General features: G+C 41.7%; 1 protein-coding gene across 9 annotated transcripts in view; it reads right to left on the bottom strand.

Annotated features, from left to right (window-relative positions):
* The window catches only part of NIPBL (NIPBL cohesin loading factor), a 227,798-nt gene that overhangs the window by 121,957 nt on the left and 84,613 nt on the right, over positions 1 to 21,228 (bottom strand). For all 9 annotated transcript variants that reach the window (XM_061616556.1, XM_061616564.1, XM_061616519.1 and 6 more), the window contains 5 exons: positions 20,324 to 20,467; positions 19,135 to 19,300; positions 6,496 to 6,626; positions 4,824 to 4,923; positions 2,747 to 2,898 (listed from right to left, as the gene is read on the bottom strand). In XM_061616556.1, the coding sequence (XP_061472540.1) occupies positions 2,747 to 2,898; positions 4,824 to 4,923; positions 6,496 to 6,626; positions 19,135 to 19,300; positions 20,324 to 20,387 (613 nt within the window). In that variant the 5' untranslated portion in view covers positions 20,388 to 20,467. The remainder of the gene's footprint in view (positions 1 to 2,746; positions 2,899 to 4,823; positions 4,924 to 6,495; positions 6,627 to 19,134; positions 19,301 to 20,323; positions 20,468 to 21,228) is intronic.

Here is a 21,228-nt window from a genome sequence, read left to right as displayed (position 1 = left end):
TAAGTTCAGGTCTGTGGCTTCCCCTATGGAATCAATCCATCTCTTGTTTGTCCTTCCTCTTTTTCTACTCCCTTCTGTTTTTCCCAGCATTATTGTCTTTTCTAGTGAATCATGTCTTCTCATTATGTGTCCAAAGTATGATAGCCTCAGTGTCATCATTTTAGCTTCTAGTGATAGTTCTGGTTTAATTTGTTCTAACATCCAATAATTTGGTGTGTGGTGTTTTTTGCAGTCCATGGTATGCACAAAGCTCTCCTCTAACACCACAATTCAAATGAGTTGATTTTTCTCTTATCCACTTGGTTCACTGTCCAACTTTCACATCCATTCATAGAGATCAGGAATACCACGGACTGAATGATCCTGACTTTAGTGTTCAGTGATACATCTTTGCATTTGAGGACCTTTTCTAGTTCTCTCATAGCTGCCCTTCCCAGTTCTAGCCTTCTTCTGTCTTGACTATTGTTTCCATTTTAGTTAATGATCGTATTAATGTATTGATAATCCTAGACAAGTTCAATGTCCTCATTGTGAACTTTAAAGTTACATAAATCTTCTGTTGTCATTACTTTAGTCTTCTTGACGTTGAGCTGTAGTCCTGCTTTCGTGCTTTCCTCTTTAAGTTTCATCAGCATTTGTTTCAAATCATTAGTGGTTTCTGCTAAGAGTATGGTATCTTCTGCATATCTTAAATTATTTACATTTTCCCCTCCAATTTTCATACCTCCTTCATCTTGGTCCAATCCCGCTTTCCGTATGATATGTTCTGCGTACAGATTAAACAAAAAGGGTGATAAAATACACCCTTATCTTACAACCTTTCCGATGGGGAACCAATCGGTTTCTCCATATTCTGTCCTTATAGTAGCCTCTTGTGCAGAGTGTATGTTGCGCATCAGGACAATCAGATGATGTGACACCCCCATTTCTTTTAACGCATTCCATAGTTTTTCATGCTCTACACAATCAAAGGCTTTGCTGTAATCTATAAAGCACAGGGTGATATTCTTCCAAAATCCCTTGGTCCATTCCATTATCCAACATATGTTTGCAATATGATCTCTGGTACGTCTTCCCTTTCTAAATCCAGCTTGGACATCTGGCATTTCTCACTCCATATATGGCAAGAGCCTTTGTTGTAGAATCTTGAGCATTACTTTATTTGCATGGGATATTAAGGCAATTGTTTGATAATTACTGCATTCCAGGGGATCCCCTTTCTTTGGAATTGGGATGTATATTGAATGCTTCCAGTCTGTGGGCCATTGTTTAGTTTTCCGTATTTGTTGACAGATTTTTGTCAAAATTTGGACAGATTCAGTCTCAGTAGCTTATGGGAATTCTATTGGTATGCCATCTGTTCCTGGGGATTTGTTTCTTCCAAGTATTTTAAGAGCAGCTTCCACCTCACATTCTAAAATTTCTGGTTCTTCATCATATAGTTCCTCCATGAATGAATGTGTCGTCCTTGCATCTCTTTCACAGAGTTCTTCAGTGTATTGCTTCCACCTTCCTTTTATCTCAGTCAGTTAATGTGTTCCCCTGTTGATTATTCAACATTCCTACTCTTGATTTAAATTTCCCTTTAATTTCTTGAATCTTTTGGAATAGGACTCTTGTTCTACCCTTTTTGTTGTCCTCTTCTATTTCTATACAATAACTATGGAAAAAGATAGGTTTACGATCTTCATATGTTATTGTGTACATGGGTAATTCCTGGCACTTTTGTATTCATAAAGTTTTATGAAGCCCATAAAGAATTTCCAGAAGCTTCCAAAAGGCTGTACTATACTATCAGTGTGTATAAAAACAGACCATTCTGTACTTGGGGGCTGTATGTATGTTTCCACAAATATCTAAGTTTCCATTGTGTTGTTCTATTTTCTATTACTGGTTCCCACTTGAACACTTAAATTTACCTTATATGTTAGCGATAATAACATTTAGCAACACCTCCCAGTAGTATCTCTTGAAATATAGAATGTTTAATACTGATATCTATATGTCAGTTTGACTACCCCACACTGAAAGGGAACGTGTTTTACTTTTTTACCTGTAACATCTCTGACTTATGTGACTTTTCTTTCTGTTTTGTATTATTGCTTATGCCATTTGCTATGTGGCTTTTGAATAAAAGTTAAAAACAGAGTTGTAAAAGTAACAGAGAGTAATCTATACTTTTGTTGTCAAATACTGCACCAGCATTTGTTTTACTTATGATTCTGGTAATAGACACACTGTTAAAATAATGGTTTGAAATAATAGATTAATGTCTTAAAGCTTCACGTTTGGGCTCCGAATTATACAATAAATGGAAATTACTGTGAACATTAAAGTTTTTTACTTACTACAGTATGCAACTGCAAGACTTGTTATCAAATAGGTGGAGATAAAGGTTTAAGAAATATCAGCAAACTATAACTCTCCACTCTAAACAGAATAATTTGTGTACACACAGTATATTCTATAAAATGAAAATGGGAGCAATTACATCATCTTGTGTTTGTATTTTGTTTTATAGTACAACTGAAAAAGAGCTTTGCTGCTCAAGATGCATCAGCCCACTTTAAAAAATCAGTCACCAACAGCGCATTTGAATATTTTCTTCACTATTACATATCCACCAGTTGTGAGGTATGCATTTCTGCTATAAGAAGAGGCGCTTAGATTGACGAGCACATCAGAATGTGGTACAATGACAAAAACAACTTTACACATATTCCGAAGACCAAGAGACAATAAATACCTTGCTGTATCTGCGGGTGAGGTGTGTAACTTGGAGGATGCGAGTATGGCAAATATCCTGCAGGACTTTGAGGAGCATATGGACTAGGCACAGGGCTGTTTTGTGGTGCCATAAATCGATTACTAGAGCTTGTTGGTGGTGGCACAAACCGACTGTAAATAAATACCAAAGAAAGTATGTATGAACAATAATCTAAACACAATTTCCCGCTAATTATTTCACAGATTTTATACACAAGGGAAAACACACAATCCAATCACTTGTAGTTAACTAATATATTGACTTGGATGCAAAGGTGGTCTTCTATTACCATAAGGCCTCTTTGGCTCATAGAAGGGCTGTTTCTGATCTAGTGGTAGAGTACTACCTGAGAAAAGAGACCTTAAATCTAAACATGTTCCTCTATTTTTATCAAATTCTTTCTGAAGACCATTTTATGGCCCAGCATATGCAGCCGTCTATAGTTTCCTATTCACTATGTTTCTCATGCTACAACAACCCCAAGACTGTGAAAAGTCTTCCACTAGGGAAGAATTTCTCAAACAGCAGTAAGAACCACTGGTAAGAAGAAGGACTTTCACCTGCTTGTTACCATTCTTTGGATCCAAATCATTTGTTTGTTCATATTTGTGTTGCACCCTTCTTTCAAGAATGTCATAGCAGTATACCTGGGTAGCCCAATTCTATCATGAGGAAAGTTGTCTTAAGTAGGTTAGGTTAATAAAGTGACCATCCCAAGGCTACATAATGCAGTTCATGGTTGAGCATTAATATTCACAGCATTCATTTATTTAAATTTTATATCCCATTTTTCCTCCCTAAAAAAATCAGAGTTGCATACTGTAAAACAGTAAAACACTGTAAAACATAAACAAATGGCAGAGAACAGTAAAACTCACAGCAGCCCAAATAACTAGGAGAGCAGAAAAGCTGATTATAAAGAAAAGTTTTAACTGCCCACAAGCAGTAAAGGAGCCATTTAGAATTCCCGGGGATCCCACAATTCTTACAATAGCCCTGTACTGTTGTAAAGATCAGGGCAGGGGGATGAGAGTATAGGAATTTAAAATGAACTTGTTTAAAGAGTGTGTACTATTCACTAACATTTGTAATGAACCCTGTATGAAATCATTAGAAAAATAAGCATAACTACAGGATTTACAAAAATGCTGAAATTGTGTCTATTCCTTCTTCCTCTTTAAACTAGAAAACAAAAGTTGGAAAAGTACAAGATCTATAAAACTGAACACTGCCATCAGATAAAACCTGCTTAAAGCAACTCTCAGGACTATTGCCATAAACTGTGTTAAACTACTGTCCTTGTCCATGTATATCGTAGCAACCTCTAACTAATTATACTATGCATTCCCTAATCAGTCCTCAAGTTATAATTTAAGGCAATTAAATCATTTTCCTGTTATTTTAAGTGTTTTCTTTATATAATACCAAGAATATAGTAAATCAGCACACCTTGCATTAAGAAACTTTAGTAAGCCAGCATACCCTGCATTAACTATCAAGTAGTTCCTTTTATCGCCTAATATTTGAAGAATAGTTCCTGTGTGTTTCATAAATTCACTTAAATTCTTTTCTGCCCAAATAACTATTACAACGAATTTTCTTAACAGAGAATCAACTGAAGTTGTGAGGAATGTATCAGAATTTCTATTTAAGCACGTGCCTGCAATAAACCTGGGAACTGCTGCTTGAACTCCTATACTGAATCAATTGTTAAAGGAAAGGTTAACATGAGAACTGTCAATAAAGAAACTCGATGGAAAAACTAACCATTGATGCAGTTCTGAAGAGTTGGAAATTCAATGTAGTACATTTGCATTCTGTGTACACATTCTGCTGAGTCCTATCCCCTATAGCAGTGCACCATACTATACTTAATCTATTTTTATGGTTCGTCTAGTTATAAATTTTGTCTGGGGCCCAAAGAGCCACATTTCAAGATTTAGTCAAGATATTAAATGTTTATTATAAACTGTGCATCCACATATAGTATACTGGGGTGAGGGAAAGAGAACCAACAACAATTTTAGAAAAATCCTATGTTCCAAACTATATTTACCTGGAAGGGCTATGAGAGATAGTGGTTTGCTGATAATTGGAAGATGCAGGACTACCATGCATGGAATTCTGAGACAGTTTGTACTGCGGCATCATCATTCCTTTAAAAAAAAGGGGTTTAAAAGTCACACTGACATATTTACTAACCTGTAGATTTAATCCATTGTTTTGTTTTCCAGTTGCCAGCATTATCACAACATACCTACAACTATAGCTATTACCTAGAGAAAATAATGCAAGCATGGAACATGTTTGTGCATATGACAACTGTGTTCCAGTAACATTTTACATACACATGCTAAATTGGCCACAGTGTTCAAAGCCTCAAAATCCATTCTCAGCAATATACATCATCCTACAGCTTTCTGCAATCTGAACAGTTAAACATGCTTATCTTCATGCAGCACACGTGGAATACTGGATCGCTGCTGAAGTTATAGTTTCCCCCTTCATTCTACACTTCAGGAAACAATGGTTCAATTCAGACATCACACCAAACCTTGATGTGCATAGTTTAGAACCCAAACCATAATTTGAACTTCAAATGTATGGGAAACCAAAGTGTAGATCTGCCAATCTGCTCAAGTTTTTCTTCTTCTCAGCACACCCAGGGGCCTACAGAAACAGAGCAATGGCTACGGCTATAGTTTGTCAGAGCTTATTTCAGATACTAGACTTAAGAACCAATCTTTCAGATTCCAGTACTACTACTAAACTCTTTATTTTTAGGCTTGATGTGGCAACTAAGTGAAATTATTTTTTAAAAAACAAATGCATATATTTTTACAAGCAGTATTTGCAATGGCACTGCCACCTTCTACTATATATTTCCAATAATGCTGCAGTATATAATCTTTATCCCACTGCTGTTACTCAAACTGAATGATCCAATAGTCTTGAAAGTCAGCAAGGAGAGAAAGGAAAACCCTGAAGAAAAGAGCTGGTGCATTTTCCATGTCTCCTCTCCAAATCCAAGTAAGGATTCCAAAAGGCTGCCGAAATTAAAACCAAGCTGAGACATCACTGAATGAAAGGACTATTGGAACATGTCCACATTTGTGAGTACTGGTTGTATTCAACACAGTGCTACGGTAATCATTCTGTCAGTGCAAGGATTTCTCCTTGCACAACAGAAACATCTCCAACCTCATGCCCCTTAAATCTGTTCTGGGGTTCCCCCCACCCTACAGAGCCGCTCTGGGGATGGCACAGGGTACATGCAGGGGGAGGAGAGGGGGGAAATCCCTTTGTGCTAGCGCAAACTCTAGCACTACTGCAAAAAGGTAGTTGATACCACCCCTGGTAATTATTGTCTAAACCACCTTAACGTAAAACACGCCTTGGGATAAACCTCAATTGGCTCTACTACCTAACATTTATTTAGGTCCAGAGTTATAGTAGACACTGTAGAAGAACATATTAGATGTAACTCTCCTAGGACCTGAGGCATTTGTTTGAAAAGGAAATAGTATTTTGCCTAGTTTCTCTGAATCACAATGCTGTTGCTTTTTTCATGCCCTATGCTGGTCTGACCAACATGTACATTCTCATACAAAGTAAAACAAAGTATAAATCTGAATTGTATCCACAGTCCATTTACTTTATCAAAAAGAAAAGTAACATAGCTTAGAATTTTCTTGCTTAGAAATAAGAAAATGAATAAAAACTCTCACCACTTTGTACCCCGTATCTGTTTTGCATGCTTTTCTCCCTGAAAACATTAGGATTCCTTGCCAGGACAGCCTGTAGCAAGACTGGTATATCTCCCTCTGGATCATCGCTGCCAAGGTTATCTTTCAATTCTCTGACATTGAAGAGATAAGCATACAGGGACTAGTGAGCATTTTTGAAAAACACAGGAGGGTACTAAACAGAACATCTGTAAATAATCAACAGTGAAGCTTTTTCTTTTTTTTTTAACTTCCCGTGGGAGCTGTTGCAACTCATGTTTATATGACAGAATACATGTGCAATTTCCCGTTTTAGTTGTTTGTAGCTATGAACAGTAATTCCGAAACTCTTCACAAAAGGCTTTCACCAATATTAACACTCCTATTGACAATGGAAAAATGCTAGGTGTGCAGTAGCAAACACATACTGCAGCTAGTACGTGCCTAAAAGGTGATCACAGTGCCTATGGCATACTGCACTTATAGGACACTGAAACATTTCTCATTTGGTTGAATCTTAATTTCATCAGCATATTTGAGTGTGGAAATAATGAGCCTCTTAGTGATTTGATTTATACATTGGATACGCTTATTTATAAATATTTCTTCTACTAATATAGTCCATATAATTCCATGTTCATAAGAAAACAGAAGGTATCCACACATGCAACAGTTCAGCAAAGATCACTTCCTCAGAACCATTATTCTTTGCAGATTTTTCTAATTCAGTTTCATAGTTTAAAAACATCGGAAGGGAAGCAAGGCAGGTTCAAGTGATGCTATAGGAACATAGAGAACAGAGGGGAAATGCTCTATAAGGATATTTAAAAAAGCCGTAAGTCACAAGATCAAAACTGTTTTGTCTTGTTTGGGATTTTAATTGCTCTTCTATTACCATCAAAGATTTAGAATGCCTGGAGAAACTTAACTTTTTATCCCAGCTTAAATCTGAGCTGTAATTGTTCTTTGTAATTGTCCTCAGACACCCAGTGCTAACCATAAAGACCAATACCTTTCTCCCTGGCCAACTTGTAGCATAATATACATAGGACACAGAAGCAACACTCTAGACAGTTACAACCAGAATCACATGAGCTAATCATTACATTGAGTTACTTGTACACTGCTTGCAGACTATTGCAATTGAGTGGTATATAAGTTGTCAAATAAAACAATCTTCTGCTGATCCTTGGTTTTATCTGTTGTATCCATGAACAACAGCCACATAAGTTGCAGAGCTACTCCCATTGTTTGTCCCTCCTACCCTGTAAACTTTGCATGGAATCTACAGAAATCCCTCCCCCACAGCCAGGCTTGTCTTGCTATCCATTATTCTGTTTCCTGGCCCCAATCCTGCCTGTGTCATACAACCATCTTGGCTGCCTTTACTACCCAGTCCCTGACCTGATCACCTATTTGATCTGAGGATATATGGATAATGCCCTAACAGGACTTTTGATTAAGTTGCTATCACCAGGCCTAGCTCAGTGCCCTGGGAACACACTGTGCCAGCTGATTCTAACAAACTTCCTCCACTCAGATCAAGCTTTTCAAATTAATGTACAGGAATGTAATTTAAATATAAGACACCTTTCACATTCGAAAAGCAAGTCAACAAAAGGAATATTTTAGTTCACTAGTCACTTGTACTACTCCAACACCAGTGTTACTATCCGTAAATTTAATCTACTTAAAACAATTGATATCTTGTCTTCGTTCCTTTTAGCTAGATGAATAAACCACACATTCATTAAGAGTTCATATTGAGGCCACTTTTTCCTAGACTCTTTCCTAAGTAATGGACCACTGGTCTCACCTGAAAGGTATTTTCCCAGGAATCATGCCATCAGGTGGTTATAGCACCGTCTAGATTCTGAAGGCAGGAGTGCACAGGAGTCAAGACTTGAGCTGCTCCTTCTGGTTCTCACTCCAGTCCATTCCAGATAAGACTGGCACAGGATATCTTCTCAATAGTCACATGCAGGTCAAAACCCACAAGAAGACAGCAGAGAAGGAGCAGCAAAAAAATATCCAAAACAGCAACAGAAAACATATACAAGACATCTTGACTCATAGAACTGTTAGGGACAGTCTTAGCAAAAAAAATTGCAAATGTGAAATTGCAAACATGAAATCATATAGGCAGCCTCCATACAGGGAGGGCCCTGATGGGTGATACCTGGAAAAAGCACCTTTCAGGTGAGACCAATGGTTCATTTCCCCAGGTAGCATGCCATCAGGAGGGATGTACCAAAGCAGTCCCAGTAGGGAGGGACCACCCAGGCTGCTAAGACATGAGATACAACTTCTTGTGAAATGCGCCTCTCAAAAGAAGCATCTGTAGAAGCATAGCGGCCTATCTTTTAGTACCAATACAAACAAGTTGGGGTAGACCAAACAGTGACCTTACAAATGTCCACAAGTGGAGCATTAGTGGTCAAGGCATCGTGGTCGCCAACTTCATGGAGTGAAACATGGCGTTACGAGGCCCCAGCCACTTCAAGGACTCGCATACCACAGAAATGCAAGCTTGCAGCCAGCAGGAGAAAGATGAACTTGAAACCTTTTCTGCCAAAGTTCTTAGATGAAAGGAGATGAATGAAGACTCAGTCCAGCAAATGACCCGGACACAAGCAAAATAAACCATGAGAGCCCTGCATGCACGTAGTGAATGCCAAGCCATCTCCAGAGGATGAAACGGATTGGGAAAAAATGTTGGCAGAACCAAAGCATGCCCTCTCAGTGATGGTTGTCCTGGCAGACAAAATAGAAGAGATGGCCAAAATCTGCCAACGCAGAGTGTTAGGCTTCAGCTGCCTCTTCAAACCTGTATAAAGCAAGTCAAGGACCTGTTGCACAGTGGTTCTGGAAGGGCAAACCCCCTGAAAAGAACACCCTAAGAAGAACACTACTTGGAAAAAGATGACCATGAACTTTGGAAGATCAAGATGTGGAAAGCCTCTAGGAGGACAGGATGGTAACAATGACCACTCTGGGGAAAAACCCAACAACTTGACAGTTGTTGTTCAAACATCAGGCTGTCAGACTCATCCACTTCAGGTCTGGATGCCAGAAGGGTCCCAGGGATAGGAAATGAGACCTCGTTGACAACCTGCCCGGATCAACGGTGGACAGGCTCAAGCTATCTGAAAGCCATGACTAGTGTGACCAGTACGAGATGGAAGGAAACAGTTCAGCACATTCCTAGCGTAGTTTCTGGAGAGTCCATCCCACCAGGAGAAAAAGAGGCAAGGCACAGAGCATACCATTTAGCCAAGGAGCCAGAAGAGCATCGACTACCTCTGCTTCCATTTCATGATAACTCATGAAGAAGTAGGGAAGGCTAAGCATTCTGAATCAAGGCTAATAATGGATCCACAGACAGAGGACCAAACTTACACTGCAACTGGCAGAAGGCCTCAGAATGAGGTCTTGACTCCCATGGTATCACTTGTTGCCTGCTAAGCCAGACCACTTCAAAGTTCATCTCATCGCTCAGGTGCTCGGCCCTGAAGAAGCATAGTTGACACTCAGCCCAAGTGAAGAGCCATCTCTGCTTGAAGACTCATCAAATGAGTACACCTCAAAGAGGGAAAACCAATGAGAGAGCAAACAGATGTCTGTGTCATTTGTTAAGTTTGAGGCCCAACCGAAGCCCATCCTGTAGAAAACCATGGTCATCTGGAAACATTTAAATTCCTCTTTAAAGAAAAAACCAGTTGCATGATTAAGACAGCTAGAGTGCACTGCCTATGTAAGCAGATTTGGATTAAAAAGAGGAGAATGTGCAGAAAAACTCTGAACATTGAACTTGATGAATCCTTAAATGGCGGGAATGTTCCAGTGACAATTGCCTTCAGAAACCAAACAGAATTCCTTGTGAAGCTTCTGAGAGAAGGAGAAAGACATTACCCTTCCATGGAATCCACAAAAAAGTCCACGGAGTTCTCTTGCTTGATAGCCTTTACTATTTTCTTAAAGCTACCATGTAGTTACCCAGCAGAGATAGATAGCCATCAACTTGGATGGCTTTAAGGAGGATTAGACAAATACATAAAGGATAAGGCTACCAGTGGTTAGCAGCCATGAAGGGTAAGCTCGGACTCCACAGACGAGGGCAGCATGCTTCAAAATACCAGTTACTGGAAACTGCAGGACATGAGCTTGCTGTTGCCCTCAGGTCCTGCTTGCGGGCTTCCCATTGACATATGACTGGTCACCCTGAGAACAGGATGCTGGAATAGATGGGCCACTTGCCTGATCCATCAGACCCTGTTTATGTCCCTATATTCTGATATACAAACAATGAGGAAAAGGAAATAAATACCCAGGGACATTTTCTGGCTAAGTACCTGCACAATAACCAGAATGCTATGATAAAGATATCTGCTCAAATAAAAACCCAATAAAACTTTTTGGCTAAGTAGCTGCTCAACAACCAGAATGCTGAGATAAAGATACCTGCTCAGCAGCCTGTGATCAGAGGAAAACAACATCACTAATGGACACCAGAGAATGTAGTCAACTAAATCCCCTGAATGCTTCAAAGCAGCCAGAGACACTAGAGAAGGAAGCTGCTCCTTCTCTACACATCTCCAGGCAAACATAGAAATGTGCATGGAAGGAGTACCTGCAGATTGCCAGTAATCTTAAACTTAAACAGAAAACCAGCCAGAAGGACTACCTGCCAAAAAAAGGAGTAAAGTCAAATTAGCTTACATTTAAAAAGGTAAAGGTGTCCCCACACTTGTAGTGCGAGTCGTTTCCGACTCTTAGGGTGACGTCTTGCGACGTTTACTAGGCAGACCGTATATATGGGGTGGGATTGCCAGTTCCTTCCCCGGCCTTTCTTTACCCCCCAGCATATACCGGGTACTCATTTTACCGACCACAGGTGGATGGAAGGCTGAGTGGACCTCAACCCCTTTTACCAGAGATTCGACTTCCTCCTTCCATTGGAATCAAACTCCGGCCGTGAGCAGAGCTTCGGCTGCGTTACCGCTGCTTACCACTCTGCGTCATGGAGGGTCAAAGCTTAAATTTAAAGCATAGTTTTTCCCCCACTACTGAATTGCTTACAAGCAGGTAGGAAAACAGAATATCATCTCAGGACATATCTACCAATGTGTATAAACTTTAGCCCAGTTGCACAAATTGTACAGAGGAGTAAGTCCTACCAGAGACTAATTTATTTTAATTATTTTAATATGGAATTTTAAACTGTTGTAAGCCACCCAAGGGACCTGCCGGTAAAGGGCGGGTATTAACTGAACAACCACCACCTCATGTAACTTGAAAAGACATGTTGTTGTTGTTGTTATGTGCCTTCAAGTCAATTACGACTTATGGCGACCCTATGAATCAGCAACCTCCAAGAGCATCTGTCATGAACCACCCTGTTCAGATCTTGTAAGTTCAGGTCTGTGGCTGCCTTTATGGAATCGCCACTCGCTATGGGCGGTTTAAAAATGAAACAAATAAATAAAAATAATAAATAAAATAAATAAATCCATCTCTTGTTTGGCCTTCCTCTTTTTCTACTCCCTTCTGTTTTTCCCAGCATTATTGTCTTTTTTAGTGAATCCTGTCTTCTCATGATGTGTCCAAAGTATGATAACCTCAGTTTCATCATTTTAGCTTCTAGTGATAGTTCTGGTTTCATTTGTTCTAACACCCAATTGTCTTTTTCGCAGTCCATGGTATCTGCAAAGCTCTCCTCCAACATCACATTTCAAATGAGTTGATTTTTCTCTTAGCTGCTTTTTTCACTGTCCAACTTTCACATCCATACATAGAGATCAGGAATACCATGGTCTGAATGATCCTGACTTTAGTGTTCAGTGATACATCTTTGCATTTGAGGACCTTTTCCAGTTCTCTCACAGCTGCCCTTGCCAGTCCTGGCCTCCTTCTGATTTCTTGACTATTGTCCCCATTTTGTTTAATGACTGTGCCAAGGTATTGATAATCCTTGACAAATTCAGTCTCCTTGTTGTCAACTGTAAAGTTACATAAATCTTCTGTTGCCATTACTTTAGTCTTTTTGACGTTCAACTGCAGTCCTGCTTTTGTGCTTTCCTCTTTAACTTTTCATCAGCATTCGTTTCATATCATTTGTTGGTTGCTCGGACGTTGCTTTTGCCATCGCTGTCTTCGCCATTCTGTTTGTCATCGTCATCGGAGGTTGTTGTCCTGGGGGCGTGAACGCATTTGCTGCTTTGGGATGCTGTCGCGGCTTCTGTTTTCTGTGTTTCATCGTCGTCCTGCCATCACTTTGTTGTTGCTGTCTCTTTAAATGCAGCTACTGTTACCAACTTAGCTGCGGTCTTTGAGCTTGCAACATTTTAACTCACTGTTGCCACCTGGATGTAATTAATATGGTTGAATGTGTATGGTGTTTGTATGAATGATGGTTGGTATATGTGTTTTCATTTGGAAGTTGTGTAGTTATTTAATTAATTGATTGGTTGTATTGTGTTAATTTTTATTGTTTGATTGAGGACGTGTGTGTGTGTGTGTGTGTGTGTGTGTGTGTGTGAACTCTTGTATGTATTGGTGTTAATGTGTACTGTTTGGTGTGAATGTAATCAGGTGTATGTGCATTTGTGAGTTTTAGTTATTTAATATGTGCCTGGGGGAGAGTATTATATATCGTTCGGGGAGACTTTCGGGGGGCCCAATTAGCGTAGTGACAGGTAATGGGAGGTATGGTGTTGTGAGGAGAACGGGCCAGGGAAGGGGAACTCGTCCCAGACAAATAGTGCCTGTGACTTGTTCCGGTTCTCCTCACATCCCCAGGACTGCTGGTTGTTTTGTCAGTCAGCCTTCGGATCTCCATATGCTGTTATTAAACACCAGGTCGGTACATCATAAGATCTCCCTTGTTCATGATTTGATTGTGGAGGAGGCTGCCGACCTGGCGTGTATAACTGAGGCCTGGGTGGGTGATCAGGGAAGAGTTGCTCTTTCCCAGATCTGCCCACCTGGGTATATGGTTCAGCGTTATGGTAGAACCGAAGGACGGGGAGGCGGGGTTGCTGTGGTCTATAGGAGTTCTTTCTCACTCACCAAGCACCCTGTCCAGGTGACGACTGGCTTGGAATGTCTCCACCTTGTGCTGGGCCAGAGAGACAGACTGGGAATTTTGTTGGTGTACCGCCCGCCCTGCTGCTCAACAAATTCCCTAACTGAGCTGACAGAGGTAGTCTCGGAGGTATTGTTGCGGTCCCCTAGACTATTGGTACTGGGGGACTTCAACATCCATGCCGAGACTGCTTTATCTGGGGCTTTATCTGGGACTTCATGGTTTCCATGACAACCATGGGGCTGTCTCAATTTGTTTCTGGCCCGACGCATGTGTCGTGACATACCCTTGATTTGATCTTCGTCACTGGACATGGAGATGGTGATCTGGAGGTTGGGGATTTATCATCTATTCCTTTGTCATGGACAGATCACCGCTTGCTGAAGTTTAGGCTCACAGCAGCCCTTTCCCTCTGCAAGGGCGGGGGACCTATTAAATTGGTCCGCCCCCGGAGACTAATGGATCCTGAGGGTTCCAAAGGGCTCTGGGGGGTTTTCCGACTGAGAAGACTGGCACTCCTGTCGAAGCCCTGGTTGAACTGTGGAATACGGAAATGACCCGGGCGGTTGACACGATCGCTCCCATGCGCCCCCTCCTATGCAGAGCTCATACAGCTCCATGGTATACCTTGGAGCTGAGAGTGATGAAGCAAGAGAGGAGGAGGCTTGAGTGCAGATGGAGGCGAACTCCCGATGAATGCAATTACACCTTGGTAAGTGCTTGTTCTAAGCAGTATATAGTAGCGGTGAGGGCAGCAAAAAAGAGATATTTTGCTGATACTATTAAGTCATCACTGTCCCGCCCAGCGGAGCTCTTTAAAATTGTGCGAGGGCTTTTACATTCTGGCCCTCGAGATATTATAGATTCATCTGTAGCCCGCTGTGATGAGTTCGCCGAACACTTCCAAGATAAGATCGCATGCATTCGCCGGGACTTAGACTCCAATATTATAGCAGTTGGACCTAATGAAGTATCCAGATCACGGTCTTGTCCTCATTTATTGGATGAGTTTCAGTCTGTGCAGCTTGAGGATGTTGACAGGATCCTTGGACTGGTGCGGGCAACCACGTCTGTACTGGATCCTTGCCCCTCTTGGCTGGTGAAAGCTGGCAGGACCGGAACCACCGGCTGGGCCAAGGAGATAATAAATGCCTCTTTAAGAGAGGGAGTGGTCCCTGACTGCCTAATAGAGGCGGTGGTGAGACCACTCCTGAAGAAACCCTCCTTGGACCCAGACAACTTGAACAACTATAGACCTGTGGCGAATGTTCCGTTCCTGGGCAAGATCCTGGAGTGGGTGGTTGCCGGCCAGCTCCAGGGGCTCTTGGATGACACTGATTATCTTGATCCATTTCAATCCGGTTTTAGGCCCGGTTTTGGCACTGAAACAGCCTTGGTCACCCTGTATGATGACCTCTGTCGGGAGAGGGACAGGGGGAGTGTGACTCTGTTGATTCTCCTTGATCTCTCAGCTGCTTTTGATACCATCGACCATGGTATCCTTCTGGGAAGACTCACGGAGTTGGGAGTTGGGGGCACTGCTTGGCAGTGGCTCCGCTCCTACTTGGTGGGTCGTCACCAGAAGGTAGTGCTTGGGGAACATTGCTCAACACCCTGGACTCTCCATTGTGGAGTCCCGCAGGGATCGGTACTGTCCCCCATGCTTTTTAACATCTACATGCAGCCGCTGGGTGCTGTCATCAGGAGTTTTGGGGTGCGTTGTCATCAGTATGCTGATGACACGCAACTCTATTTCTCCTTTTCATCCTCTTCAGGTAAGGCTGTTAACTTGCTAAACCGTTGCCTGGCCGCGATAATGGACTGGATGGGGGCTAACAAACTGAAGCTCAATCCTGACAAGACTGAGACGCTGTTGGTGAGTGCCTTCACTGCCCAGATGGAGGATGTTCATCCTGTTCTTGATGGGGTTACACTCCCCTTGAAGGAACAGGTTCGTAGCTTGGGAGTTCTTTTCGATCCTTCCTTGTCTCTCGAGACCCAGGTGGCCTCGGTGGCACGGAATGCTTTCTACCATCTTCGACTGGTAGCCCAGCTACGTCCCTATCTGGACAGTGACGACCTCGCCTCAGTTGTTCATGCTCTGGTAACTTCTAGGCTGGACTACTGCAATGCGCTCTACGTTGGGCTGCCCTTGAAGATAGTTCGGAAACTACAGCTAGTCCAGAATGCAGAGGCCAGATTATTGACGCGGACCAGAAGGTCTGCTCATATAACACCTGTTCTGGCTCGTCTGCACTGGCTTCCTATTTGTTTCCAGGCTAAATTCAAAGTGCTGGTTTTGACCTATAAAGCCCTACACGGCATGGGACCACAATACCTGGTGGAACGCCTCTCCCAATATGAACCTACCCGTACACTGCGCTCAACATCTAAGGCCCTCCTCCGGGTGCCATCCCATCGAGAAGCCCGGAGGGTTGTGACTAGAACTAGGGCCTTTTCGGTAGTGGCCCCCGAACTGTGGAATAGTCTCCCCGATGAGGTACGCCTGGCGCCGACGCTGCTATCCTTTCGGCGCCAGGTGAAAACCTTTTATACTCCCAGGCATTTTAAAGTGTATTTTAAATTGTATTTTATAGTGTATTTTATCAGTATTTTCATTATTGTTGTATTTTGACATTGTTGGTTCTTTGTTATTGTTTGTTTTGATCTTTGATTTTGTTATACTTATTGTATTTATATATTGTGCTTGTTTTATCTCTTATGTACACCGCCCAGAGAGCCTTTTTGGCTTAGGGCGGTATATAAATTAAATAAAATAAATAAATAAATAAATACTGGTTTCTGCTAAGAGTATGGTATCGTCTGCATATCTTAAATTATTGATGTTTCTCCCTCCAATTTTCACACCTCCTTCATCTTGGTCCAATCCTGCTTTCCGTATGATATGTTCTGCGTACAGATTAAATAAACAGGGTGATAAAATACACCCGTCTCACACCCTTTCCGATGGGGAACCAATCGGTTTCTCCATATTCTGTCCTAACAGTAGCCTCTTGTGCAGAGTATAGGTTGCACATCAGGACAATCAGATGCTGTGGCACCCCCATTTCTTTTAAAGCATTCCATAGTTTTTCATGATCTACACAATGCGCCGCAAACCAAAAAAGTTTGAGAACCACTGCTCTGCATACTCATGAGGCAATCCATTTGTCTTTATTTCACTGTGGCCCTCTAGAGGAGCCATCTGGTTCTTGCACTGTTGCCCATGGAACAGCTTGCTGGCTGTTCAGGCCTTGGGGGAGGGAGGATCAGGTCTCTAAGAAGTATTGAACCTAATATTTTAATGCCTTCAATAAAAAAGGCGGGAAAACTCCTCAACTGAAGACTTTGCCATATCTCTGCCCATATCTCTGTCTGTTCTGAACGGGAAAAGCTAACCCTTTCCACAGTTACTGGACTGACTGGGACCAACTGCAGTTGAGGATGGCAGTGCCTGAGTTGTAACAGAGGACGGCCAGGGTTGTTTTGATAAGGCAAAGAGCCAGACAAGGGGCTTCACTGATTAAGACAACGTACAAGAAGGAACCATAGTCTGATATGCGAACACATCAAACTTGTCATCTGAAGGCACAGCTGGAGAGTGAAAAAGCACTGCCAAATTCTCTCGACTATAAGCGTCCTCCTGCAACAAGCAATGCTGCTTTCATGCAATTTCTGAGGAGAAATTCCCCTCTCCCACCCTCTGGAGTTTAGAGAAGCCAAAATAGTGTGACCACCTGGTGACTGCTTTGCAGATAGAACCGACTTCTTGGTATGCTTGGATACTTTGTACTTGCTTACCTTAGGGCCTGAAGTGACCAAAGACTGACAAGAACTAGATGGTGCCACCTCATAGGACCGGTCATTAAAAATGACAGCTGGAGCTGGGTCAGTCACACTGTAGAGGAGTTGTCAACCCATATATGACACACAGGAAGATATGTGCACGTGGTAGAGTGGTGCAGTATCCAAAATTCAACACACACACACACACATAGGTAGTGTGGGTGTGGTGGAATAGACGAGACCAGGGCATATACAAAGTACAGGGATGCAGTGAGGCACAGGGTATCCAAACTTCAACACACAAACAGGTAGTGGAGGTGTGGAGGAATAGACTGAGCCCAGGACACACACACAGTGGAGGGCTGCTGTGAGGCCTCAGACAACGGAACCACTGAAATGGGTTTAAAAAAAAATCCTTGTCCAAGACTCAAAAAGGAGAGAAGAATAGAGGTAAAGGAAAGTGTAACACAATGAGAGCAAACTTTCAATCATGAAGCTTTTAACTGCAAGAAATCAGCAATGGAAACTTAGAGAAAAGGGGCAGGAAAACTAAAGGATCGAAAATGGCGGATGAAAGACAGACAAAAGCAAAGGGGAACTCAAAATGGTGACCAAATTTTAAAAAGTTGGGAAACCGGCCAAAGAAGAAAGCTGAGGAGAGAGCTCCCAGGGAAAAAATCCACAGAAGTCACCAAATGAGCCTCACACAAAACAAAGGCCCCAGGCACGAGCTAAAGGAGGAGGAAAAGACCTCTGTAGTTGCAAGGTTGGCTGGGCATGGGCAGGAGCTGCCACAGCAGCTAAATGCCACAAAGCCAGTCCTAGGGACAAGCTGCAGCTGCAAGCTACCATGATCTGGCTCAAGCGGAGAAAACGGATGAAACGGGAGACCCGGAGAAAGGGATGGAGCCGCATCTGCGAGCTACAGTGATGTGGCTCAAGCGGCGAAAACAGGTGACAAACAGAAAGAGGAAAGGCCATGGCAGCAAGCTTGGGGAAAGGGCAAAAGGCTGCCACCACAAGAAAAAGCAAACAGAAGGTAGATGACCACCACAGATATGCACTTTACCCTTTTTAAAAAACTGGAACAGCAATAAGCATACACGCAACCAAGAACAAGCAACAACTCACACACTTCAAAGTGACACACTCACAAAGCTTATGACAAGAGTTAAGACTGAGATATATCCACCTCGGACAAAGGCAGGAATGGACTGGGGTGAGGATCGGAAGGAGCAGGTCAAGTCTTGACTCCTGTGCATTCCTGCCTTTGGACACTGGGCAGCACTATAACCACCAGATGGCATGCTAACCTGGGGAAAAACAGGTCTTCTTTAAGGAATCTTAATCTGACCAGTGCCACCTCGCATATTTTTTTTAACATACATTTCCCCCATCTATGTCCAAACAAACTGTAATTAACAGTAGACTCTGGCAAGATATTTAATCTTGTCAGCCAAGGGCCACATATTTAAGTACCCTATAATGCATTACAATTCTAAATTTAAAATAGTAAAAACATTTTACTTCTTTGAAAATAGTTTCTAGAGTTCAAAATCTGAAGTTTACTGCTGGCATCCAATTCAAAGTAACAATACATAGCATAAGTAAATGGCCATCTGTTGCTGAAAAACATACAACCATATGCAATTATTACAGATCCTTCATTCTGCTAGGCTTAAACAACCCAACAATATCTATAACCAGCCTCTGCTAAAGTTTACACTCAAACTATTTTGCCATTAATTTGTGAAGCGACTTTAAATACATACATGTGATCTGTTGAAACCTGGTTGAGGCTGTGCACAAGCTGTGAAACCAGATTTTCATCCCTACAAGCCAAAAGACAGTTCACCTCCTCTGCAATTCGTCCATTAAATAGCAGACTTTTTGTAGTTGTAGCAGGTAAAGGTGATGGAAGAGGCAGCTGGTTCAAAACTGTTTTGAGAAGTATTTAAAAAATCAAGTTATTACACCAAAACATAAATGCTTTCTCCCCTACCTAACACTTCTATCACTATCCTGAGCATTGCGTAGACTGTTATTAGAGTGTGCCCAGGTACAGTGCCCACTGCAACACTAGTAACAATCAATATTTCTCTAATGCTAAAATCCATGACATAACTTGACTATTAATGCATTAATTTTAAAACTAATCTCACCATTAAGCATCATGAATACTAGTTAAATGATCTGTTTCCCCTGTACCAGTGTCCTATCGCACAGATCTTCAAGAATGAGCTTTGGGAAAGTTTAGGCACTGACCTTACTTCAGTGCACATCACCCTGGAATCTGTTTTTGTTTTTAGGTTTTCTGTCAATTTTGCTTCCCTGCTTTTGGTAACTGGGAACAAAATTGGCAATGCTCTAAACAAGGGATTCCACAGTTAATACTTATTTCCCTTCTTCCCCCCCCCCACACACACACGAGGAGCCTGGGAGTGTGGAGGTGCCCACCTATCCATAAAAAGAGCCCAGTAACATGCTGCAACTTTCTCAAACCAGGACAAAGGAACCTTTGATTTCATCCTTCTGCTCAAAAGAAGGTAGGCAACAGAGATTATGGTACAGCCAGCATCCAGACCACATTTCACCATGCAAGAAAGATTCTAGGTAGCTATCTAAGTTTCTATTAGATTATGAATAAAACCTTCTTTTGTCAGGAACCAGGTTCCACAAAGTACCTAAGGTCTTCTAGGTCCAAATAAATAAATAAATTCAATTTATATAGCATCCACTCCTCCCTAAGGAGCCCAGTGTGGCAAGAGGAGGTCACAATCCCCATCACTGTCTATTCACCCAGAAAGAGAAACCCCATACAATGCTATAGGGCAGAGAGAGTTTACAGAAAGTTATTCCACACACACACACACACACACACACACACAAACAGAAGTGCTATTCAGAATTTTGCTCCCAAATCAGATTAAGTATTGAACTGCAACAAAACTAAATACTTACGATCTGTGAGACTAGCAATCCCTGCAAGAGTAGTGATGGGAACATGAGGCATATCCCCATTCATCCTGAAATGCTGGGATGGTAGTGCCTACACGTAGATTTTAGTTCGGATGCCAGCTATCATTACTTCCCATCTCCCAAGCACTGGAATGAGAAAGAAAGACCTCATTTGCAAAGAACCAACAAAAGTATTCTTTCACACAGTTGTGGTTTTTTTTAGATGTGCATATAAAATGGGTTAAGGGCATACCTGAAGTGTGAAGGTGACTAAAAAAAAAAAAAAAAAAGTATTTGAAATCACTTGCATCTTATGGATAAACGTTTGTCAGTAGCCAAAGGTTGGCTCCTTGTTGTGTTTGCACCTGATCACAAACCTGGGTTTCTCTCTACATAATGTATGAAATGACCCAGAAAGTAAGAGATAGACTTAAAATTATACACTCTAACCATTTAATAAAGCACAATACTTAAAGGAATACTATGAACTTTGGTAGCCATAGAGCCAGCACCAGCCTGCCCCGGGCCCCAGCACCCGTCTGCACGCCCTACCTACCTTTTTTGCTGTGCACACATGCCTACCATCAGCCAAGATGGCGACCGAGGCTTCCGTAAGGGACTGATGCCTCTGCTGTGCTGTCACCTCAAAAAGGTCAGTGTTAGACGGTTCCAATGATTATGCCAAACCATCACAGTCTAATATATAGTCATGACTAATTTTATACAACAATCACCCAACATTAAGATAAGCATTTCATTGCAGAAGATAAAAATGTATTAAAAAAGTAAGACGATGAATTATATTCCACATTCTAGAAACATCATCTCAATGCTGGGTTTCAAGTTACCATGCAAGACATCTATCTTGGTAATAATCTTTTTAACAAATGATTTCCTAATTCCAGGTG

Source organism: Rhineura floridana, chromosome 1 (genome assembly GCF_030035675.1).
Source record: "Rhineura floridana isolate rRhiFlo1 chromosome 1, rRhiFlo1.hap2, whole genome shotgun sequence".
Lineage (NCBI taxonomy): Eukaryota > Metazoa > Chordata > Lepidosauria > Squamata > Rhineuridae > Rhineura > Rhineura floridana.
The sequence above is the reverse complement of the archived record's forward strand: the minus strand, read 5'-3'. Positions and strand labels throughout refer to the sequence as shown.